The 25,971-nt window shown below is 38.6% G+C and overlaps 1 protein-coding gene across 1 annotated transcript in view; it reads left to right on the forward strand.

Annotated features, from left to right (window-relative positions):
* Positions 1-595: 595 nt before the first annotated feature.
* The window catches only part of LOC106646056 (uncharacterized), a 29,575-nt gene continuing 4,199 nt past the window's right edge, over positions 596-25,971 (forward strand). The window contains exons 1-13 of the mRNA XM_089598771.1: positions 596-1,040; positions 2,390-2,594; positions 5,542-5,706; positions 17,386-17,513; positions 17,911-18,036; positions 18,664-19,018; positions 19,104-19,275; positions 19,463-19,562; positions 20,807-20,987; positions 21,099-21,236; positions 21,314-21,583; positions 23,445-23,772; positions 25,000-25,750. Coding sequence (XP_089454897.1) covers positions 690-1,040; positions 2,390-2,594; positions 5,542-5,706; positions 17,386-17,513; positions 17,911-18,036; positions 18,664-19,018; positions 19,104-19,275; positions 19,463-19,562; positions 20,807-20,987; positions 21,099-21,236; positions 21,314-21,583; positions 23,445-23,772; positions 25,000-25,750 — 3,270 coding nt within the window. The 5' untranslated portion in view covers positions 596-689. The remainder of the gene's footprint in view (positions 1,041-2,389; positions 2,595-5,541; positions 5,707-17,385; positions 17,514-17,910; positions 18,037-18,663; positions 19,019-19,103; positions 19,276-19,462; positions 19,563-20,806; positions 20,988-21,098; positions 21,237-21,313; positions 21,584-23,444; positions 23,773-24,999; positions 25,751-25,971) is intronic.

Raw genomic sequence — 25,971 nt, forward strand, 5'->3', positions numbered from 1 at the left:
ATTTTCAACTTTTCAGCAATAAAAAATTTAGTCAAAGAAATTAGTTTCTGGAGATCCATAGTTGGTATACTTAATGAAACGAAACTGAGGTCAGTAAAATGTTATCACTGTATGCTTGTAAATTATTTACTTCAAGGCATGGCTTACTCGATATTATTATGGTTTACCGTTTTAGATACCGAATCATTAACTGTTTTTTAATTATATTACAAGTACACGCGAAAAAACTTGATAACAAGTTGAAATTAAATAATTAGAACCACAAGTATAGAGTTATTAAAAAAAAAGGAGCAATTCATCGATAACTGAAAGGAAAGTATGAAAAAGCTTGAATGTTTGTAACATTATTTTGTTGTCGAGCACTCGAAATCAACGCGAAAAACAAGCCCACGCTCAAGGTAAGTCCCAAACTACGTTTGAGCATTTTTTATTTATTTTGCATTTTCTGAAAACCCTGATATAAAATGCTTGGAAAAATCCACTATTAAAGCTAAAATATTCCTCTTTACGTTAAAAAAAGTTTCGTCGATCGTAAAATTATGTCATATCATATAGATTTCCGGTTGCTACAAACTTGCTCACGATCCCCCTTCAACGTGCGAATAACCGATCCTCTTGATTGAACAAAATGACGACCACGCAAATGCCTCCAACCGTTGACCACCGCTTGACCAGCAAAACCACGTAAAATGAAATGCCGAGTGTCGCTACCGGAACTCGAGTTCAGTTACCACTTGAAATGCGTGGCCGTGGAAAGCGAGCGCGTCTACGGGAACATGCTGGTCCTCGGCAGTTTCTCGTCCTTCTGTGCCCAGAATCGTCAGCGAAATTTGACCCAACGGTACTACGAGACGCCGAATTTTCTCGAACTCAATCGCCGTCCGGCCTTGAAAACGCGGCTCGAGTCCAGGAGACGGAGTTGCGGTGATGCCAATGGCTTCAGAAGGACACAGAGCCTGATAAGATCCAAATCGTTGGACTACGATGCAATGGCCGAGTTTCTTCTTGTGGCTGGCAATGGTGTGGGGAGTGGCCGGAAGGTGAGTTGTAGCTCATGACCTTCTTTGTGGGACGAAGGAGTGACATTGACTTATTTGAAGATAATACTTGGACCCTTGTATTAAATAGTTATCTTTGATACCCTATATTTTTAGGAATTTTTATTACTTCAATAATTTTATTAACTATCGATACCAAGTAGTAAATATCGCAGACAAGCAGAGAAGCTCGTAGCATTGGTCTTACCACAACAAGTTTTTAATACTGAATTTGATACCGTAACTCATTCATCAAAATATTATTCGAGCTCTTATAACAGTAAGATACCGGCAAATCATTGCAGGGATTTTTGTCTTACCACATTGAGCTTTTTCTACTAAATAAATACTCATGTAAAAAATCTTAAATTAAATTCTGGTACTGTTTATTTTCGATTCGAGTATTGTGCTTGAATTATAAAAATCATATATGGATCACGTATCGTCTACAAGCATTAGTCTTACCATAACGAACTGATTCTACTGAGTTTTGTCAACTAATTTTATTTTTAAAACTAACAAATAAAAACAAATTTATGCATTTAGTGTTCATATATGTAGTTTGGATCAGTCTGACCTTTTTTCTAAACTCCATAGATGCAGTTAAAATGTTTCAGAATCATCGGTCTTACCATATAAAACTCTATCTACTGGCTGAACACGTATGTACTATAATCTCACTCTCAGCCTCAATAAATATCAGCTGTTTATTAAATTAACAACATTATTGTAGATCATTGTTGAGCCGTAAGACTATCAGAAAAGGTCCAACACACAAATAAATACAGGTCTTACCATACCCAACTGTTTCTACTGGACAAGTAGTAATACCTAGATTTATTTTGTAAAATTTGAACCAATATCATATTCTCTTGTTACGTTTAATCACATGAAACTTTATCAACAAGTATTTACACTAAAACTATTACAGATATCATAATTAACGTATAAATTTGGTCTGACCGTATAGGGCTTGTTCTACTGATTGCAGATAAAATTTTCAAATATTGGTGTTTAACAAAAATCCAATTGATTTTTTTTGACATATTGCATGAGTAGGGTAGTTTGTTAGGTTTGTATCAAAGATATAAGTAACGTAACTGTTTATTACATGTTTTGGAAAAATAATGCGTTTATTTTTACCATCGAGATTCAGATATTGACCCTCTCTAACGCTGTCTTAATTTGTGCAGATAGACGACACTATGAAAGTACTGCAATCGTGTTTGTATTTTCTACTTTTCGAAGCACAGTATCCCAAGCTTCTGTTAAAGTCACGAAAACACAAAACTTTCCTGTAAAATCATTAAAGTGCACTTTAAAACGAAAAACTATGATTTCACTCTTACCAGGAATATCGTCAACCACCGCCGGTTGTTGAAAACCCAGTTGGAGAAAAGGAGCACGACGTCGTCTCTAACTTGGTCGACCGGCTCCTCGTCGACATCTACGGATCCTCGTACGGCGACAGATCGGCCAGCGAATCGACAGTTTCCTCTTGGCACCCCAGACACCAGCCAAGACCACAGATCCAGCGAGCACGACTCGAGCCAAAAAGTAAGGATGATGCTATTCGTTTAGATAACAATGCAACAAATCATGCACATCCGACTTTTGTTCAAGCTAGGACAGAGGAAAAATCTTTTTGGTTCAAAGAGATTCTTTGTTTCTCTTGTTAGTATTTAGGGGATGATATTTTATTTAGTCGGATGATTACTGCCTACGATAACGAAATACCATTATTTTTTATGGTAAATAAGATTAAAAAATGCTAATTATCGTCAACTTGAGTGAAAAAAAAAATTCCATTTTCGTTTCACTTTTTTGTCGAAGGGTAGACTGATAATTTACTCGATTCGAAAATTATATTATTTTCAGAAGCAATTGATACGATCATCTGTAGCAAATGGTACGTATTAAATCATCATGTCTCTCGAAGAAGAGAAACGTAAGATAAATATTTGCATCGCTCATCTTGGTAAGACTCGATTCAATAAAGTGACTAGTGACAAAAATGAGTAATAAGTGAAGAAAAATATATTTTTTAAATAAGAAGAAAAACGCCGCGTCGCAATATCCGTTGCCTCGCAAAGTCTGTTATTTCAATGTGAGAGCTTGACGCCCAAGGCGAGCCATTGCGTCACGTTTCAAGTGCGTTAGACGCGCCGTTGTTACGTAAATATAAAGTACAAGCAAACTCACGCATACAGAGTATGTTCTGAAAGGAATGAAAGAGTGAAAAAGAGAATGAAATAAGAAAAAAAGGGATGATTGACGGTGACGTTTGCCCGACTGTGTAGGTATTTGCGAAAAAATAAAGTACATGGCAAAATTGTTGTTGCTTTCAATGCTTATAAATATATAGATGTGGGATTTTTTCTTTATTTTGGTTATTCAGAGATTTGGAGCCAGTTAAACAATTTTTTTTATCTGTTTTGTAGAAACAAATTCTCACACGAACGGATTGAAGAAATCGGCTTTCCCTTATTTATTGTAAGCCTTGTGCTTTAATTTGTGACCACAGCATGAGCAAAATTAATGAGAAAACAAACAGATTGTAGACACAAAAAATTTTTATTCTTTGTTTTTGCTTAAACAATTTCATAACTCCCCATCAATAGTACACAGTATTGGCGTATTGGCATAAATATCTAACGTCTAAAAATTGTTTTCAAATCACACAAATATTTAACCACGCAAACAAAATTTATCAAAAATCAGTGGTCTTTTTCTTCCGTCAGTCCAAAATATTTAAAAATCTTGTCGGCTGTACAAAAAATCAGTACAGGAGCAGAGAAAATGAAAAAAAAAAAAAAATTGTTAAGCAACGGGCTCTCTAAATCTTAAAAGTCATAAGAGCGCGAAAGAGAAAGAGGCCCCTTGCCTGGCAATTGGCCACAAACTGAGGCGACTACGGGGGCATTGAGTGCAAAAGTGCACTGTACAGCTCATCAAGTCAAAAGATAGATATAGCAACAAGCACTTGGTTGGCTCTACCACTTGCTTATTTCCGTTGAGGTCAACGAGGTCGTCCTGATACATCAAGCATCTTCTCTTCATCGTCTCTGGCTCAGCGATCTTGGGATACCTTTCTTTTTACCACCCACTTCATCTCCTCCTGATACCGTATTCTATTTCTCCGATAAATAACTCTGCCGGTGTGACAAAGGTATTTCTTTCGATCTCTTCAATTTTACTCCTTCGCAGCATTATAAAGGCGCTTTTCATACCAGATCGAGGTTTCGATGTGTACACGGAGCTATTGTGCACATGTCATTATAAAGAGAAAAAAAGGGTCGCAAGAGAGAAATGGAAAAATTGCTTGGCACGCGTAGAAAGTCATTGGCGGCTCACGTAAAAAATGGAGACGAGAAGATTTGATGAGGTGGTGCCTGGAATTGGCACGCGCTCCTTCGTTCTCCCTGGGTATTTTTTATTTATTCTCTTCTCTCTGCTGTGGTACTGAACAATACCGGCTTGTACTGAGAATAGAATTTTTTTTTTTGCAAAGGGTAAATAGTTTTTTTTTTGCACCTTCTTGTATGTCTATAAATAACACGAAAAATAAGCAAGTGTACGGTTAAGCTACTGAGCAAAAAAAAAAAGTTACCTAAAGGTTGCAGAAATATACCCATTTTTTCTGTTTCTATTTTTTTTTTATCGCAGACAGTAGGCTTTAAAAAAGTGCTAATACAAAATCAATTTATATTCCATCGATTCCTAACTTACGCGCTCTCACAATCATTTTAGCGTGTCTTTGTCTCACTCGCCTGTATCTACTAGAGCCACGATTTCCCTTCTACCCAGATAATATTTCTTTTCTTGAAAAAAAAAAAAAAAAAAAAGCACATACTACCACTGCCTTCTTTTACAAGCCATCTCTCCCATTGTACTTATTTTCTTTTTTGTGTCGTTACATTTTAAAATGGGTGGGATATGTCTTTCTTTTGACGGTCTGACTTAGAAATGACAGTCACAACCAGCATGAATTTTTTTTCTTCGATTTTTTGTATTACAATAAAGGCGAAAAAAAACATTAAGGAATGCGTGTTTCACTTTATTATACGTTATCAAAGACAAATTGATGATCAAAGTTCTTACGCTTCAGAGTGCCATTGCTTTTTTCGTACCTACATTAATTTTTGTGTCTATTTAATGCAATAATATTTCATCCACCAGTAAATATAGGTTTATCTACATTCTGTTTATATGAAATGACTAAATGAAAAAACGAACAGAAGCTGAGCCGATTTTACGTGATAAAAGGTTCTGTTTTCCTTCCCGTCTGACCTGACATTGAGATGTTCTACTTAGCTCGGGTATTTTCGGATTGTTATCAGATTCCGCCGTTTCTAGGAATCCATGGCAGAATATTTGTCATGAATCGAAACAAACTTATAACTCAATTAACTAAAAGGAGCAATCCAATTGCCCAGCAAGATAAACCTTTGGTGTAAGCAAATAAAATTCATTAGAAATTTTTTTTTTTTTTTCTCCTCAACAGGTACCGGTGAGCTGCGAGTATTGATGCGATCGTTGCGAGAGCACGTGGTACACACGGGCACACAACTCGTGCGGCAACTACGGCGTAGGGAGTACCTGCAGGCTAGGCGTGAGAGACTCTACGACGTGATAACCGCCCATCTCCAGGCGCACAGCGACAAACGCAGTGAGTACACGTATATAATTGTATTGTTTTCTTTCTCGTCAAAAAAATTGATTAGATCGTTTTTTACAAAATATATTGCGTTGGTGTTGTTAAGAATTTAAAGAACAGCCAAACCGATGTTACACCAACTATACTTTACTAATTTTATTAAACTCTATACTTTGAAACGAGAAAAATCAATGTAGTCAAAAAAATCAAACGTGGTAGTCATTGATCTAACACATTCACAAGTACACACGTGAACTCTGTGCGAGAAATGCTTCACTCTTATAAAAAAAATTATTTCATACGGTACAGCTGTTAAAATAGTTGGTGCACCCTTGATTATGTTGTCCGTAAAACTCTTATTTTTCTCGTTGGGGTTGTAGTTGTCTCACACGTGCGTCACTACACTGTGCCCCAAATCCAAACTCCACGAGTCGATTCATAACTGTTAATTACTCTCAAGCGAGCGATTTTACGTAGAAAAAAGGGGCCATCGCGTTGATGCTGCCAATTAACAGTTGAGCGAACTCGAGCGCGTTTTTACGTCACGCAGTTAAATGTAAACGAAAACCATCAGAGAAAAAGACACCGAGGGACTGCGACAAGTGGACAACTGTTTGGCGATATTCTCCCGGGAATTTTAATGATTCACAGGCGAATTAGTCGACACCGGCGTCCCCACGGCAGTAACCAACAGCTACCGGTGTTATTGGACGTCTCTCATTATTTTTCCTTCCTCCCTGATTCCCAAGGCAGTACTCGTGAATTCGACACACCATTTGACAGCTAGTCGAATTAACAAGTAATCGACATCCTCCCCCAAAACGCCCCACAACCAGCCAAACCACGAAACTCAATTTTACAAACTTACTCGTGTCAAACCCACGAGACCGACTCATCTCTCATATATCGATAAAATCGAGTTCTATTCGTACCTGATAAATTTCAATCAGTCCCGTCGATCGGATAAAAAATAGAGGGTGGTCAACACGAAGGTCCATAACTGAGTCGACTAAATGACATAAATGGTGTTTAGAAAAAAAAAGTTGTCAGGGAATGACCGACCCAACGGTCGATTTGATCCAACAGGCAACAGCAGCAGTAGCATCAAAGTCGTTGAGTACCACCCGGAATTTACAATGAGGAGAGAAAATGGTTTCAGGGCTTTTATTGATGCGTATACATAACCGTCGAGAAGAAACTCTGTGTGGACGGTAAAGTGCCCATAAAGTTTTATTGCAGCTTGGCCTCTATTTTATATGTACGCTTGGAGTGGAGTGTACACAGTCTCCTACGGACAGTCAAAGGAAATTGGAACCGCTTCCGGGTTTGAGATGTACCTTTTCTTTTCATAAACTCGTGCTACCGTGCGTTGATGTTTTTACGTTTCAACGAGCATCGACTTCATTTGCTTTTACAATTAACGAGAAAATTATTCATGGATTAATAAAACGCCCAACAACGTGTTTTACACAAGCAACAAATATTGCTTTAAAAGAATATATTTTTTCATTTTCACTCGAAGAATGTAAACACACATATGTGCTGTTTGCTATGGTCTCAAGAAATCTCCTTTCGTATACTCGTTTCATGAGATCCTGAAAATGACGTTGGGGGCGTAAAAAAATGTGAGGATAAATAAATATTGTTGCTCTTATAAAACGAGCTGTTTGGTGCTTCATTACTAATAAAAGCATTAAAGAGCACTCGAAGAGTGGAGCCGCGAATAAAATTATTTATTCATTCACGCACGTACCTCATACGCACGCGTGTCGAGTGTTTTATCAGTGCTCAAAGTACATCAACGCGAGTGATAAGCAGTGAGTGAATCTCGTATTGCTCATAACTTATTTTAGTAACGATACGACAGGAGTTTTAGTTGTTTCTTTGTCGCCTATCTCCGTAAATTGCTATTCTTGCCTCGTCTGACTAATGGTTGACCTGTACTACTAATGATGCGAATATGCTATCAATACTCAATTTGTCGGGTAAACGATTGAGTCAACCGTACCAAACATTGGAGATTAATGAGGGTTGAAACAGTGTTGTTAAAATACACCAACGAGGGACACCCTCGAGCTTCACTAAAACAGGACACCCTTTCTCGGGTGGAAGCAAAAGCGATGTTTTTTCGATGATTTTGGGTTCCTAGTTGTAACCGATAGCATTTACATGGGAGATGAGACGCGATAAGGACCGCGAAGCAAGGAGTAAAACTCTCACTGCCAGACACGATATTTCAACCCAAAACACACGATGGGTCATTTCAGGTGATTAGAAGTACTACAAAAGTGGCCTTTCTGCTCTCTGATCCGTCATAATGTTCCGCTTGGCTGAACCTGCATCGATACGACATCAAGAACGGGTCTACCAACGCACGCATCTTCATCACAAGCTCAACCAACTACTCAATCAAGCACGTTAAACCCCATACACAACCCGATACCCTCAACCCCCAAACACTCGCATCAAGAAACATCCACGCAAGTGTCAAGAAGCGTATAGCGGTACCCACCAACGCACGCGCCCACACCACCGTTGCATTTCAAGGCTACAGAGAAACAGGGGAGGGAAACGAACAATGGAGCGTCCGTGCACCACCGCTAAGGTACACACGTAAACCTCCACTTAAGTTCGTCCCCAACAAAGAGAGATACACATGCGAGGGGGTGTAGGTACGCGTGCGCGAGACCACACTGTTCCGGGACACAGCTGATTCGTGAAGGGCGAAATGAGAGAGGTGGGACGGGGGGTGGGGTGAGGCTGTACATCGCTGCGCCTGCTCGGTCGAGGCAGTGCAGAGCCTCCCCCCTCCCAGCTTCAGTCGCCACTGTCTCGTCGAGCGTGCCCGACGCGCGTAAGAGAGACACCCGCAAGGGTTTGTTCTTATTTTTAGTTTTTGCCGTTTTTCCCCGTTGTGTTGAGAAAAAAAAAAAAAAAAAAAAAGAAAAAAAACAACAAAAAGAAAGAAAACGATGCGCGCGTGTAAACAGTGAAAAGTGCTCGGCAGGGAGTGAGCGGGTGCAGATAAAGCGTTGCTCCGTGCACGACGAAAATGTGAATGTATCGTTGTGCGCAGCCATCCGGAGTCAGGGAAAGTGTGCTTGTGTGAAAAGGGGGAGGAAGGGGAGAGGGAGCCCGACGATGACGACCTGCACGACGGCGAAGACGACGCAACAGTGGCGGGCGCCTCGGCATCAGGCAACGGCTGTCGCTGCTGATCGGCCGCGCGGTTTATGGATTTTCAGTTAACGCCGGGGCCGAAGGTACGTGCGACGGTACTGCACCGCCTCTCTCTCTCTTTCTTTCTAATTCTTCCCCCTCCCTTTTCCTTGCGCTATTGCTTTTGCTCGCTCGTGCTCACCCCTAGCTGTGTTTTTCTACGTATGCGTATACACGTGACGGTGTGTGCAGGTCTTACGTTTATTTGTAACTTTTTTTTTTTTTTCGTGCTCGAGAATGGATCGCAGCAGGAAAAGTGTGGGTTTTTTTTTTTTTTTTTTTTTGGAGCACAGAGGGACTGTAGGGGGGCCTTTGTTTGGTCACCGAGGTCGTTGACGAGTCTTTCCGTATGCCGGGGCTGCTAGCTTTGTTTTACGTAATCGGGTTAACAACGTGGCTCAGCGTGATTCTTCTCCTTTTTTTTTTTCTATTCTTTTCTTTGGCGTTTTTTGCCCTGTTTCTCGCTGCGAATGCAGTTAAAAGAGATTTTTTTTGACTCTGACGATGAGTTTAGTGCTTTGACGTGGGGAGGAAGTTAACGCTATTACATGCTTCTTGATCATATACTTATTGTTTTTTATTTCTTCATTTTTTACACAATGCTGAGTCTTGCTTTCAACAAAAAACTCAAGATACGTCGTATTCATTGTATTAAGGTCGCAGCATGCTTGATTTTTAAGTCCTTCAACATTGATATATTTCACTAGATACAGGTGTTTTTTGTTAATAAAATACAGGTTACGTGGTAATGTACCTCTTTGACCATAATATGTATTGATAATTCATGGAGATTAAAGTATTGAGCTGTATTTATCGCAGTAATTACGAAAGTTTGTGTATTAATACACCAGCATGAATATTAATATTAAGAATATCAAGTGAACCATCGGTTAAGTTTATGCTGAGACCTTTTTTTTCATGAAAGTTGTAACATACATTTTTTTATTGTTATCACGAAAGTAAAGTAAATGCAGATTTACAGTTTATTGAAATGAAAAACAGTCGGCTTATTGTTACCACCCGAGTAGACTTTTTTTTATAACTTGAAATCAATATTTAAGATCGAAGCAAGCGATTATATGTCATGGAAAGAAACAAAAAAGCATTATTTGTCATAAAGGAAAACAAGGGAATGAGTAAGTATATTACGGGGAGTTGGAAAAAATCGTGGGCGTCGTGAGATTATCCATCTTGCTTGGAGATCTATCATGTAAACCTACGCGTGCAAAAATAAGAATATACTTTTGACAACGAATAAAAAAATATCCTACATATTTTCTTGATCTACTTTCATGTTTTTCTAATTTTTCACGATAGAAGACTGGGGGATGAATAATACTTATACAATAAAACTGTGAAAAACCGATAGGAACGTTTATAAACTGTACAAAATATTATGGCTTCCAACAGGATGAATGGCACGCATAAAATAAAGCTTTGGACTTTTTCTAAACGAAATTAATTGCACAGTAATTGCTTTCTAGGTAAATTAAAAAATTAGTAAGAACTTTTATAATTGATATACGGTTTGTTGTCGTTATAAAATAACTCTGCACAATTAGTTCAATTTCCTTTCGGATCGAGTTTGGAAGACTTTGAAGTTTTAACGAGCAATTAAACTCCGAGACCATGTCTGATTTCTCAAAGAAGTTGTGTATAAGACAATTTTTATTTTTCTCAAATGAAGGTGTTCGCGTCAGTTCCATTTTTTAGACCAAATGTAAAATACATATTTCTTTGAGTACTTAATTGCATACACTTTTTGGTAAGTAAAAAATTTCAGCGAACTTTACACTTAAAAAATGAAAACACATCGAGCCGTAGCTTCGTGTATCGACGAAAATCGTGACGGATTAAAGGGACTCGACGCTCGCTCGCGTCTGCATATTGCGAAGCGCATAAAAGTGCTGAATATGCGATATACCCACTCCAACACTCGATACCATGTATTACACTGCAAAAACTACATGAGAAAAAAAAGGTGGGGAGCAAGCTGGGGTAACCATAGAAAATCGATAACGACGAACACACGTGCGTGAAAGAGACACTTTTCTCCCTCCTCGTTTTGTCTATATAGTAAGATAGAGACAAGTGCGTTAGAAGTGAAAATATCCAGGGGATATGTATACGAGCGTGTGCGTGTCTGGCTGTGAAGATCGGGTGTACGAGGAGCCATAAGAAAGTGAGAAATTTTATTCACTGTCGAATAATGATATTACTTTGACTGGCGTGACTTTTCATGGGTTCGCGTTGATTTGCACATTAATAAAAATACTGATTAGTATGTTCTTGGTCGAGTTGCGTGTTGGAGGTAAACATTTTATTATTTTACCTAATAATCGATGTTGAAATTATTTCTCATTTCATGTCGGTTATTTTGGATGGTAAATATGATAGATATGATAAACAAAAGCAAGCAAAAGAGGAAGAAATACAGTGTAAGCTTCTGGGAATGTATGCTGGACAGGGAGCAGCGGTGCGTGTTATTTAATCGAGTGTGAAAATTTAATAGGTGTTTTTTTTTAAATTTAAACATTGTTGGGTGATCTTTATGCTCGATGGGACGTGCGTACACAAATTCTTGGGGCTTTGTTTATTCAATTAATATTTTCTCATTGCAGATGGGTAATTCAATGGTTGAACTTTGGTTTTTTATTTCATAATTATGGCCTTGAAGGATTTTTCAATTCCATAATTTTACTTAAAATGTTTTTTCAACTATAGTGGGCTATTAAAAAAAAAAAAAAAAAAATGTATCTCTTCTGTATTTCATAATAATGGAAATTAGTGATGATACTTGATTCCTAATCCGATCACTCGTTAGGCGATGATCTGGTTTTACGTTTAATTAATTTCCAAATTAATTTTTAGTCCTCTATGCACACTTGTACGGTTGCAGTGGTGCTCTCGAGTTTAGATGCTGCTTTTATATCGTTTACACCCACGTAGCGCGAGAGAGACGTGTACTAACTTGAGTAATCAATTTGAAGCATTAGCACAGCGTTTTCATTTGTAAATCGGATCGCTAGATTTAACGCCAGTTTTATGATTCAACGATTTTGCTTTATTTATTGGATGCCAGATTGTGCTAAATTATGGTTCTGAAATTTCGTTTTTGGGAATACAAAGGTTTTGTAATAAATATGCTTCTAAAAATACTACTAAAGTATTTAAAAAGCTTAAGGAAAATTATTTACTGAAGACATAATTTAGAAAGCAAAATATACGCATAGCTCTTTATTTCAGGGTTAAGTTAAAAATTTAAGCTTAGAGAAATTTGTACTGAAATGTAAAAAAAACTACACATAATTGTTTACATGAAAGTAAGAATGAGAGGAATTAATTTTTTGCAACTTGCAAGAAAAATTTTAATGTATGCTTCATAGAAGTGAAAAATTTTAATTTTTTTTACTTATAAAAATTTTTCAATGCGTTTTCCTTTAGAGCTGTACTTCGACAGTGAGCATTTTTATTTGTAATATTATGAGAGCTTTTCTTCAACGTGATTTTTTCCTACGATTGAAAAAAATATTGTTTTCTTATATAATACAGACAAACTATAAAAATTTTCAGAAAACAAAAGCTTATTCATTTATTGTCAAGTCTTTTTTATAAAGGAACTTTTCAAAGCATTATTTACATTTTTTTATGAAATTTTACAATACATATACTTTTTTAAGTGTAACCTTCCAATTTATATTTTTTTTTACGTCGAATTACAGACTTAAATACAATTTTTCAACCAATTTAAAGCCAGTGCTAAAAAACGTGCATATTTAATGAGCAATTTAGGGAATTGTTAATTGCTTACAAAACTGAGAAAAAATTATCAAAGCCAAACAGATTAAAGGTACATTAATAATCTGATATTTTTGGGAAAGTATTTTTTTTTTCATACTTTTTGATTTATGAGAACTACAAGTATAAGTTGTACTAAAATATACAACAAAGGGATTTTTCCATGACTTCACGCCCATTTTATTCGTGCATTTTTGTTCAAAACCTTTAAAAGCGTTAGCTCTTGTATCCCCATGACAACAGAAATAATACCACAAGCATACACAATTTGTGAACTTGTGCGTACAATTAAGCATAAATAAAACCCCTGTTGCTTCCTAAAAATGTTGAAAGAAACAAAAGCCATCGTGAAAAGCTCGTCAACGCCAGCCACGCAACTTTCCCACTGCAAAACTTAATAAGCACACACTTTCCAGCTTACACCGTAGCTTTACCTTGAATTACCCTTTGAAAGAAATAAAAGTACTTCCAAACAATGAAAAAAAAAAATATATATGTATGTACAAACAGCATGATCATCAAGAGGAGCGAGATTCCCCGAGTCGAACCAAAAAGTGGAGCACCGAGTAGCGAAGGGAAAAACGCATCGCAGTTGAATCCACCACCACTGTAGCAAAAATGAGGTTCGAGAACGGTTAGAGAGCATATTAATTTGTGGTGTAGCAGTAGTCAGTGGAGGAGGAAAAAAGGGTCACAGACGGAGCCAACTGGTTGGATCGCTATGACGTGACTGGGGGAGGAGGAGTATGACGCTTGAGGGACGCAAGAGCGGATAATGAGCGGCTTTTTCAACTCGCTGAGGAACCTCGCTGCTGGAGCTGCTGGCAGCGCATCCTCGAAACAGGAGGACGACGAAGGTGACGGCGACTATCATGATGATACTTTGGTGTTGATTTTCTAGTCCCATGATTTGCTTGTCTCTCCCCTTTTTTGGACATGCGTTTGGTTTTTGTGTTTATTGAGTGGCTGCGTATTATATTTTTAGCTTTTCTTGCAGAGTATTTCATTGGTGCTTTGTTGCGTGGACTTGAATAATTCGTGTTGTTGTTGATCTGTGCTTTCGTCCTATGCAGCATGTTGTTGTTGTTATTGATTGTTGTGTTGAACAATCCAAGCTCAAAAGTACAGATTTACGTCGTTTCACCCAGCCATGGGATCCAATTGTTTTATGGATCATTACGAAATAAAATTCTTCTCCAGCAATGCCATTTATCAGTTTTGTTGGAATGTCAAATCATCATCTATAAAACAATAATCAAAAATAGTTTTTCTAGTTTTATGTTTCTTTCTTTTTCAAAATATCATGCACGATTTTTACTAGAAAAAAGTGTTATTACTGAGTTGAAAGCAGTAGTAACAAATTTTTCATTACAAATAATTTAGAAAAAATATCGTTTCAAAAGTACAAGCTTCCATGTTTGCTCTTTATACGCAAGGCAAACCGTTGATTTTTTACTTTTACAAACTTTGTACTGTACAAACCGAAAAATTATTCTCTTTAACTTTTGTACTTTTGACCTTCGAGTGTACCTATTATTGCGCGAAATTGTAATAAGCTTATTAAATGTATTATACGTTGTGTAACAAAATATCATGTAGTCTTATTAAAAAAATGTTAAGGCAGTATCGTTTTATTCGTATACGTGATGGTATGAAATATAATTTTTTCATAAATCCCTACAGCTTTAAATATTTTGGGGGGAAAAAAACATTGTCAACACAAGAGGTATCCCATCAATTCAAATAACTAGTGCGTTTACCTAACTTTCAAAAGAAAAAAGCCCACGACATCAAAAATGTTGACACACACACTCACATACGTATGCATGGAAAAAATAACAACTCAACGTAGCAAAAGAAACAGCGAGCTCTCGAAACCATACGCGTAAGACCATAAAGTGCAGACGAGAGCAGAAAGTACAAAAGAGAAAAGGGAAACGTGTGTTGGTGCAGCACTGCAGTCGCGTAGTCTAGTTCCACCAGAAGAATGAAAATCCATTAGTCGGTTCACCTAGTCAACGTGTTCTTGGTCTCGCGTACATACGCAAGCGTGCGTGTGCGAGCGTAGGTGATACCACTGCGCTTTGAGAAAAAAGGCTCGACTGAAAAACAGAGACGCTATTTGGTTTATTTTTTATTTTCTCGTAAAGTAGGTACGTGCCTTTTTTTTCCTCCGATGGAATGTAGAACGCGCTCGGGAGGAAAGCGGGTCTCTCGTGTGGGGGGTAAAAGGGGTCAGTTCTCAATTGGATTCGCGCGTTATAGTGGTTGACACTGACATTCGCGCCTTTTAACCTGATTTTTTTTTCAATACTTTTTTTCTTCGTGAAATTTCCCGTTTGTTTGATGGTCTCGGATGGAAATTAGTTAAGATTTTCAAGTGATTTCGGAAGGGGCGAAGGATCTATAGTCAAAGCGTTTGCAACTATATGGTACTTTGTACTTCAGTATATGTTTACGTATATTTCACGATTCATTTCCACAAGAAAAATACAATTTACCTTTAAAAGTTAGATTAAAATATATGTTCCCTCAGCAAGCCATCCTTACGTAACACAAATGACTAGTGCACATCAGCTTAACTAGAACTTTTATTGTAGTTTATAAAACTATCCTTCTAATTATTAGAAAAAGCATCAAATCTCAAATCTTCTCATTGCCATCACTCAAAAAAAAAACGTGTCTCCAAGTCTTCGAAAAAAAAAAGAAGTTTTTACGCAGAGCTCACTGCAAACGAGTACATCTCCACAGAAAAGTCTCGTGCAAGAAGAGTACATACAACACCAATCCCGTCGTCATCGGGCCAATGAAAGAAAGTCACGTATGTATCATTTACCGCAGCGAGATCCAACTATAGACACAGCGAAGACTCTAAGTAATTAAAAACTCGCAAGCTCGAGCTTTTTTCCCGCTCACAAAGCCAGAGATATGATGGCAAGCGTTTTTCATTCAACGAGATAAATACTCGAGATTTTTACATCCTCCCCGTGTCTTCCCTCTTTCATACCTTTGGGGTGCCGTTTCATACACCTTTATCGCTACTAATATTCATTAGAGCTTTTGCGTAATCAAGAAATTTATTTTGTTTTTATTCAATCTTGTTTTTTTACTAAAGGCAGATGTTTACGTAGCTCATACTAAATAAGCTAGAACCAAGCGGTTGAAACCAAATACAGGTTTTAAAGAAGATTTTATACAAACAATTTTGCGGAAAGGATAAACATTTCCAAGTATACCTTCCAAATGACATTTATGGTTCTTCACTTTATGGCTATCCTTAATGCAATTCCAACAGACTTTATCGAGTGACAAATGAGTAAAAAACCATCAGCTATTTTGTTTTCCTCGCTCGAATGATGGAGGTGTTCACTATTGTGGCATTTACACGTACTTATGAAAACGCAAAGGAGGTATTAAAAATGTATCCCTATGTGCACGTGGATGTATGTCACGAACGCGCGTTAGAGCTTCAAGCGACAGGTAGCTTTTCACGTCGAACGGGAGAAAAATGGCACGCGATAAAATTCACTCCCACAGCCGATGATTGTTGCTTGGCTGTCTAAGTGGGTTACACACGTTGACCTTTTTTTTCTGTCTCACCCCCCCCCCCATCACAGAAATCGATTTCTCGAAATATTTTTTTTTTCTTCGTTTCACGTCACCCTTTATACTCCGATTAAAGCCTTGTCGTGGAAGTCACTATGAAACTAATTGTCTCACCGCACAACCGCAGCAAAGGGCGTGGTAATTTTTTGATGAAAGGGAAATTAAAAAATAGTCGAGGGTGTCCTTTGTTGTGGTTTGAAAGTTCATACGAGAGGAGTTTGCGCGCGTACGTATATTTCATCGCCTTTACGGTGTACTGCACTGCATTGACGTAGTCACTGGTACACGCAAATCGATGATCGATACCGATATGGTTAACTCACCCCCTTCCATTGCGGTGCGTTGAAATTCCACATTTCTTGATGTGCTGAGTGCGAGGGTTTATTTATAAAAGCTTTTTCCCTCGAATACCCTATAGCTCACGCGTACACTTTACCTCTACTTTCATGTACATAAAAGCGCACATCGAGGGCTCAATGGCAAATAGAATTATCTAGTTTCCATCTCTCTTTTTTTTTGTATATGTCCTCTTATACACTTTTACCAATGAACCTGAGTGGTTGATTGATTTATTCGTCACCCCCAATTTTTTGTATGATCAATAAACAGTTTTTATCTTCCAACCCATACGTGCTACTCGCGTGATCATTCAATTCACGTGCCAACGGAAAAACCGCATGTCGCGGTGACACTGGAATTCTCCCCCATTTGTATATACATAAAGGTACTGTCGTTAAAATCCGTGTGTACCTACATAACGTGTGTTGTGCGAGTGACTCGAGGTCCAGTACTGGCGTGTACACGTGCTCGTACGGTTGTAGAATTTCCCTCGAGACGCACTTACAGGTATGACATCCACATCGAGAAAGTTTTCTCTGTGGGTTGCGGATGTCATGCGTGAATAATTGGTACGCGTCCCTTGCATTGTAATTTGGACTCGACGCCGACACTCCAAAGTTTATCTCAACAATTATGTTTACGTGTTTTTCTGGGTGATCTATGTTTTCGCGCAAGGGAGGGATATGACGCACGCGAAGACATTCTAATGGCGATTGTTTGTCTTATCAGGTGAAGACACGAGGATGAGGTTCAGCCTGACTCCGCAGCCGGGAGAGAGCGGATTTATTCAGTGGCTGGACGCTATGAAAATGGTCGCCAAACTGCAGGGTGGAATCCCAGAGGAGTTTCGCAGAAAGGTACGTGTGTCGTAAAATGTACTTTTTTTTTTTACTCACGAGCTTTTTGTCGGTGGTGCTGAAGAAAAAGTTTTCCAAGTGCCACGCCAAAACCGTGGCTTTTTTTCCTTTTGAATGTGCCTTGTTGCAACTTTGGGATGATCGAGGCGATTCTATGTAAACTTGCGCCTCGAAGAGTAAATGGATCGTTTTTGTATTTTCAGGGGTACCCTGATGTATTTATAGCAGTTTGGTTTTGCTAAAAGTGCACTCCTGAGTGTTAAAAAGAAAAAAAAAAATTTACAGCGAATAGTAAACCGTGACATAAAGGAAAACGAAATTGTTCTTTGTTTAAATGTTTTATAATTTACTTTTTTTTTTTTTCATGATGTAATGGCTCTTTTCAACGACTCATCAGCTGTGGCTGACACTCTCGGAGCGTCATCTGGATCAGCGGGGTGTCAACTGGCAGCAAGCTGAGAAGCTCTGCTTCAACGAGTGGAGCAATCCCGACGACGAGGAGCTCGGCATTCAGATAGTTAAGGTATTGTTTTTTTTTTTTTCATTCTGTAGGTACGTAGAGTGGAGTATATTGTGGACGTGAACGAGTGTTTTTTTTTTTGTTTCGTCGAGGATGAGTGAGTTTTTGTTTTATTAGATGAAAGAGGACGACAAAGCTCAAGGGCTTTTGTTCGAATGAGCTTTTGTTGTACACACACGTGCATTCGTGTGGGATACGCGAGGGATTCTAGTTTCATTTTTTTTATGCCCACGTGTGACTTGCTCGGCCGATTGGACACGTACGATGGATGAAATATTTAGTGGAGTGAATTACTCCTTGACACGATGTTTCGTCATTTCGATTTTGAAAGAATTGAGATGCCTTCACAATTTTTCAGATCGAATTGACACCCGTTGCGCATTAAAGAATATCGATCAGACATTAGCAATAGGATAAAACAATAACTCAAAATTGTGTATCAAAATAAGTAGAATTTCTCTTCTTCCGCAAGAACGAAGCCTAAGTTTGACGTTCTTTTTTGTGAAATTTCGTAACTCATCTGGCTCATCGTACGATGGATAGTTTATACAAATCCTTGATCCTCGAAAATCCTTGCAAATAAAAATTCTCAAGCGTGGAATACATTTTTCACAACTTAAATGTACAAAGGACCTCCACCGCACGGGGTGTAGCCTCTTCTGCGGCGCAGCCGGCCGTGACAACCAAGCGGTCCTGCGTCGCGTGCTTCTGGGCTACGCTCGCTGGAACAAGTCAGTCGGCTACTGCCAAGGCCTGAACGTCCTCGCGGCTCTGATCCTCCAAGTCGTCGACAGGGACGAGTCAGCTGCAGTCAAGGTCATGATCTACCTAATCGAGGGTGTCCTTCCCGAGGGATACTTCGCGGACAGCTTGAGAGGCCTGTCGATCGACATGGCGGTGTTTAGGGATCTCCTGCGCATGCGGCTTCCTAGGCTGTCAAAGCACCTCGAGTCCCTACAGAATGACTTGAAGGACAAGACCACGGGTGGGTTTCCGCTCAAGTTTTTGTTTGTGTTCAAGCTCTGGTAAAAAAAGTGTGTATAGTACGGTCCAACATGTGTGTTTTGCAGGAAACAGTTACGAGCCGCCTTTAACGAACGTCTTTACGATGCAGTGGTTCCTCACTCTCTTCTGCCATTGCCTGCCGCAGGACGCTGTACTGCGAGTCTGGGATTTGATATTTCTCGAGGGCGATGATGTCCTTTTGCGCACTGCTCTGGCCATTTGGGAGGGTATTTCTGAGTAAGTTTATCGAGAAAACTCTTTTAGTATTTTGAATAAAAATTTCGACTTTCCAAATATTCTTAGAGGTTGCAATGTCTTGAATAAAAGACATGTTGAAATACACTAGTAATACATTTAGAGGCTAAAATTTATAAATGAATAAAATAAAAGAACAAAAAAATTGCCCACTGTTTATTTTTCACAGTCGGGTCATGACCGTCACATCGGCTGACGAGTTTTATAGTATAATGGGCGTGCTCACCCGGGAGATGCTCGAGTTCACCGACACGAATCATCTCGTCAAGGTATGAAATAAAAGTTTAGTTAATATAGTTACAAACTTCAGGAGGCCACGAGTTCATGGCAGATCCTTCAATGAATTTTCTTAACAATATTTTGTTTAACAGCTTATTTAAGCATGTGAAATTTGAAAAAAAAAACAATTATTCATTGTTTATTGTTTTTAAAATTATTTATTGTTTATTAATAAACAGTTACGTTACATATATCTTTGACTCAAACCTAACAAACTACCCTACTCATGTAATACATCAAAAAAAATCAATTGGATTTTTGTTAAACACCAAAATTTGAAAATTTTATCAGCAATCAGTAGAACAAGCCATATACGGTCAAACCAAATTCATACGTTAATTATGATATCTGTAATAGTTTTAGTGTAAATACTTGTTGATAAAATACGAAGAAAAAGATATTGGTTCAAATTTTACAAAATAAATCTAGGTACTACTACTTGTCCAGTAGAAACAGTTGGGTATGGTAAGACCTGTATTTATTTGTGTGTTGGACCTTTTATGATAGTCTTACGGCTCAACAATGATCTACAATAATGTTGTTAATTTAATAAACATCTGATATTTATTGATGTTGAGATTGAGATTATTGTACATACGTGTTCAGCCAGTAGATAGAGTTTTATATGGTAAGACCGATGATTCTGAAACATTTTAACTGCATCTATGGAGTTTAGAAAAAGAGGTCAGACTGATCCAAACTACAAATATGAACACTAAATGCATAAATTTGTTTTTATTTGTTAGTTTTAAAAATAAAATTAGTTGACAAAACTCAGTAGAATCAGTTCGTTATGGTAAGACAAATGCTTGTAGACGATACGTGATCCATATATGATTGTTATAATTCAAACAAAATACTCGAATCGAAAATAAATGATATCAGAATTTAATTTAAGATTTTTTACGTAGCTATTAATTCAGTAGAAAAAGCTCAATGTGATAAGACAAAAATCACTACAAGGATTTGCCGGTATCTTACTGTTATAAGAACTCGAATAATATTTTGATGAATGAAATACGGTATCAAACTCAGCAGAAAAAATTGCCGCTTGGTATCGATAGTTAATAAAATTATTGAAGTAATAAAAATTTCTCAAAATATAGTGTGTCAAAGATAATTATTCAATACAAAGGTCCAAGATTATTTGTTAAAATGGAGAAATAATAAATTCAACTTTTTTACCATGAAGCTTAACACTACCTTGTAAAAAGCTGATGTAATAATTGTACAGACCATCGTGGGCATGGGACGCTTGCACGGCGTGACAAGTTTGAGGGAAAAGCATCGGTACAACATAACACCGTGGTCCAGGAGATTAAGTGACGACGAGGACTCCGATACGGAAGACGACGAGAGGCTCGCAGTCGCCGCGGCTGCAGCTATATTTGCCGCCCCTCGAGTTAAAAAGACAGGTACTGTTATGGTTGATGTACCACAGAATTATTTATTATAAGAAACAAAAAAAAGATTAGTTTCAAAGGATCCTCGTCCCGCCGTTGGGCTAATCGTTTCATTTTGTTCAGATCGAAATTCATCCAACAACCTGCAAGCAGCAAATCCGTCTAGCGACCGTGAAAGGCTGGCTCTCGATATAAGCACGCTGAAACAACAGTACGCCAAGTTACGGGAACGCCAGCGGCAAGCTCACATTATCCTGTCGGGTAAGAAAATAACAAACAAAAGCCCGAGTCTCCAACATTAGAGACAACGGGATGCATGACCAATTTCTTCTCGTTAGCCGCGTGCGCGAGGCAATCCATGGGCCCAAGCGCGTCAACGGCCAGCCAGGCAATGAACCATCTTCTGGTGGGCAAGAGTGCCTTAGTCAGCGGCAAGAATCGGCCGACGATTCGTTCGGCTCCGACGGCTCCTCTGGCCATGCGAGCCAAGCCTATTGCCAGTTCCGTAGCTCAGAATCGCAGAGACCAACAGCAGCAGCAACAGCAAGGCGTCACCATTCATTGGAAGGACATGAAGAAGCGCAAGGACGAACGCGAGGTGGCTGAATGTGAGTTGTGTTTTTTTTTTTGTTTTTTCGACGATTGACGTACCATTTATTTTGGAAAAGTGCTCATGAATCTATGTAGGAGTTTTTCCGATCTGAAGCTTTGTTAATAAAGTTTTTCCAAAAATCTCGGTTTTTCGATGGATTCGAGAGACTTTTTTTTTAAGTAAAATCTACGTGTTTCAACGTTTCGAATCATGGTTAAGCTTGCAACTTGAATGTGCTTGTTGCCCGAGAGCCCATATCTGCAAATACCGTCGGTTGGTAAGGCTACGAGTATCTTCTTACTCCTTGAGACGGGGTGGGGGGTGGTATCGATTTGCACCTCGAAGCACTGCGAGGGAGAAAGTCCTTGAGCACGGGGTACAAAGACCAGCTGTTGCTCTGATGCGCGTCCACACTTATACCAGCTCGCTGGATGCGCGTTGGGATCCAAGGGTGTATTACTATTGGCGCGGCAGGTGAGTTCTTTACGTGCACGGGCGCGAGAATATGCCGCATTAACGGTACGCGTGTACAAGTTCCCGTAAGATGAAAATTAGGATGATAAATTATTGCCACCCCGTTACTATTTTTTTTGTTTAATACAATAAAATTACAATTACGATGATATTCCCTTTCCCCAACGTGTGCATATAGGTGTACTGTACTAAAATCAATTTGTCTGAGTTGTCGAGGCGACTATGACGACGCTAATGGCCTAGTTGACGTCGCAGTGCGGAATAATTGTTGTTGCGGTGTCGTCGGGCGCTCAGTTGTACAGAGTGGTGCGTCTGGTAGGAAGAAACAGGATGGGCAATTTTTTAATTATAATTTTTTTTCTTTGGGGTTATTGGTGACGATTAGTTGATGCAGTTTGAATCGATTCGGTGATTTTTTCGAGTTCCCGACTGTGATCGGTGTTGCACTGAGAACATCTGTAGTACTATTTTATTATTGACCGCTGCAATTGACACCAAAATCAACTAAAAGATAGTATCATAAATAATTAAGTTGTGAAAAAAGTAATTCAATAGATCGGTGTATTATATCCACTATTTGAGCTACAGTTTAATGGTACTGGAGCAAAGCAGTATACGCGCAGTTGTTTTTTAGTGTCAACTAGATTTTCCGTAACAAGAACAAATTATTTTACTACAGCAAATCTACAGGATATTTTTGTAACAAAAACGTACGATTAAGTACAAAGATATTGTTTTATTTTACATTTTCCAAATCCATGAAAATAGCATGTCTGACTATTTTCGGCTATTACTACTTGTTTTCACACGGAGGATTTTCGCTCGAAAAACTAGATCGGCTCAGTCCTTTTTTTTGTGATACACATATAGAAAAAAAAATACAGCAATGAAAAAGAGCTTCCCTTCCACGTACACAAGCAAAAACTAATTAGACCTAAAGAGACTCAGATCTATACTCTTCGGCGATCGTGGAAAAAAAATCCTGTCACCTACTTCTCTCTCGCGCACCCACACACTGGCTGAAAAATTAATCTCAAACGAGGGTTGCTGCCTCGGTTCTTTTCTCCTCTCAAGTCCAGATGATCCGCGTGTACAAAAATTGTCCTACTTTCCCAGACATCCACCCCCAACCCTGTTTTTCCCGAGCCAACGCACGCGCGCTCACCCACGACATTTGGAATGAAAAAAAAGTAAAATTAAGGTTTTGAGAAAGGAAAAAAGTAAGACAGTCTATTTCTCCTTTTTTTTTCTCCGAACGAAGCCAAGCAAAGCTTTAAACACACACATACGTACACAGTACCCCGGTTATGATAGCGTAAGTGCGAAAGAGAGGTGGGATCGCGGGCCATTCACCCTACTCCCACGCTCTTCTCTATTATATCGATCTGTTTTCTGGAAAGCAGCAGCAGTGGCAACAGCAGCTGAAAGGGAGTCCGAGGTGGTGGAGGAGGTGAAGCCAGCAAGTGCCTCAGTCGAGATGAGCATGTCGACGCCAGTTGCCAGGAGGGCCTCGGGTGGAGGCGGTGGCTCCGGGCTTGACAGCGACAGCGACAGCACTTCCACGGAGCTTTGCGACGAGCCCGATCGGATGAGCGATCTGGACAGTGAGGAGATGACCTCGACCTCGGACGCTTGTCCGATTAACAATTCTGAGGAGGAGAAACATATGAGGGAAGGCTCGCCCGATGCGTTGACACAGAGCGAGCAGCAGACGACGAGTGGAATGAAAAGGTGAGGGATACATACATGGGTGAGATGGATCTGTCCCATCCTCTCCCTACTTTTTCGTCCTCAGGGGAACTCCGGTTTTTGGGATCGTTAACGCGCTCGGGTGCTTTATTTTCTTGTACACTTTGACATTTTCATTTTTTTTAATCCTCGCCCTGTTACTTTTATTGGTAAATTGTTTACTGAAATGTAAAAGTTTGATACTCGTTTGGGAATAATACTTTTTTTTTTGTTAAATCTATTTGTTGACTTTTAATTTCTTACATGTAAGTTTTTTTCTTCTCAATTTTACTTTTGCTGTAGTTATTGTTTTCTCTAAAAGTCTTTTTTTTAATCATATATCCTTAAAGAACAATTAAAATCTAAATAAAGCAAGACAGAGCGTCAATAAATTTCAACTTGATTAACTTCGAGAATGTCATTTTTGATAAATTTTTCCAGTTTTGATTTAGAATTGATCAAGATCAACTTGAAAGATAATTGACGATTGTAAGTGAAAATTCCTTTAATCATGATACTTGATACTTAGATAGAGCTAAAAATTGTTATTTTAACACGTTCAGTTAAACAGAATCTTTAGATGTTGATTTTTCGTGTTAGCTTGGAAATGATTTTTTTGCAATCAATAAAGAAAAGGTATAATCGATAAAGCTTTGTGTGTTGCCATGACGCCACTGAACGTTTTAAAAATACTTAAGTAAATTAAGTGCGAGGTAAGGAAAAAAAAATAGAGATTTTTTTTTTTTAAAGTAGTTTACACTTAAATATGTCGAATCAGTAGTATTAGCTTATCAAGTCGATGTACGAAAAATTAATTTTTAGAAATTGTCGTAGTTAATTATTTGAAATGGAAAGACACCATTGAATAAAAAAAAGATACAATACAGGCATTGCGCTGTGTAGTAGAAAATTATTTTGTGTTGCGTGTTAGATGGTTTGGTGCTTGTTATTACGTAAACAGTCTCGTTTGGTGTTCGTTTGCTTTTATGAGCGAGTTGTTGTTTTTCTCAGTCATCGTTTTGAAAGCAACACTGTTGAACGTTGTAATTTTTGGTCCATCAGTATCACTATTGGCATCTAATTTTTCATAGTTAAGCTAAATAATAGTTACGAATCTTCATCAGTAAAATCATCATGTGCTGTACAAACAAGCCGTTCGCAAACTTAGAATTCAGTAACCCAAGTCCAATTAAAATAACCGTCTAATATTTGACAACTCATTTATTTTAGCGAGTACTCAGAAGTCTCCAAGGAAGAAACGTCAATCGCCGAAATCACGGACCAGATAAGGAGGCTGTCAGCAGATGATGCGGACCTCAAAACGTCTCTCAACGATGACCAACACGTCGATGAATACAACTTGTCGATCCTTGAATTCTCAAGCAATGACTACACGATTGCAAAGGAACGCTTGTCGATACCAAACTCCTACGATGAAAAAGGGTCGTCGTACATCTCATCAAACTTTGAACCAATGTTCAGCGAGGAAAAAAAGTACGAATACACCGATGACGTAATTCAGAGTGATGAATACCAAACCCTCGAGGCACGAACTAAAGACACGTGTAGTATCGTTGCTCCGAAAGTAACAGACTCAATTTTAGCTTTGGACTACGATTTTTTGGAGTGTAAATTAAAGAGTGACAAATCCGACTCAGTGACGGAGTTAAATAGTGGTTGTGCGGTTCAAAAGTGCGAAATCATCGGATCGGTAGTTCCTAATACAGTAGAAGTCGAGAAGAAGGAAGAAAATGAGGCCAATGGTAGTTCCAATATCACGTATCCTACAAAGTCATCCTACGTGATAGGACACCAGCCCATTGTTCCAACGTGCTTTGAGGCAAGAAGGCCTGGCAGAATTTCACCCAAAGTTTTCACCTCGAGGGATGAGGCCAGGAATGACCTACTCGAGAGAAATTCTTTTGAAGACAATCCAGAGGCTTCCATTCTCGGATCCGAAACTAAGTATATTGGCTACAAGGTTCGTGTGGATTAAAATGTACATACGAAACTTGAGAGCTTAATTTGTATGCAGTGCACTTGAAAACTGAATAAATCATGCGTTCTATTGTCGCGGAAACTAAATAATGCACAATAAAGAGCTATACTTTGAATGATCAATCGGAATTTTTGGTTTAAATATTTAAATGTTACTAGCATGCACGTCAAGTTAATTCAAGCATCGCAAAAACATCAAAGTAT

This window comes from Copidosoma floridanum, unplaced genomic scaffold (assembly GCF_036245765.1).
Source record: "Copidosoma floridanum isolate Cflo_tuat_1 unplaced genomic scaffold, Cflo_Japanese_pri ptg000006l, whole genome shotgun sequence".
Lineage (NCBI taxonomy): Eukaryota > Metazoa > Arthropoda > Insecta > Hymenoptera > Encyrtidae > Copidosoma > Copidosoma floridanum.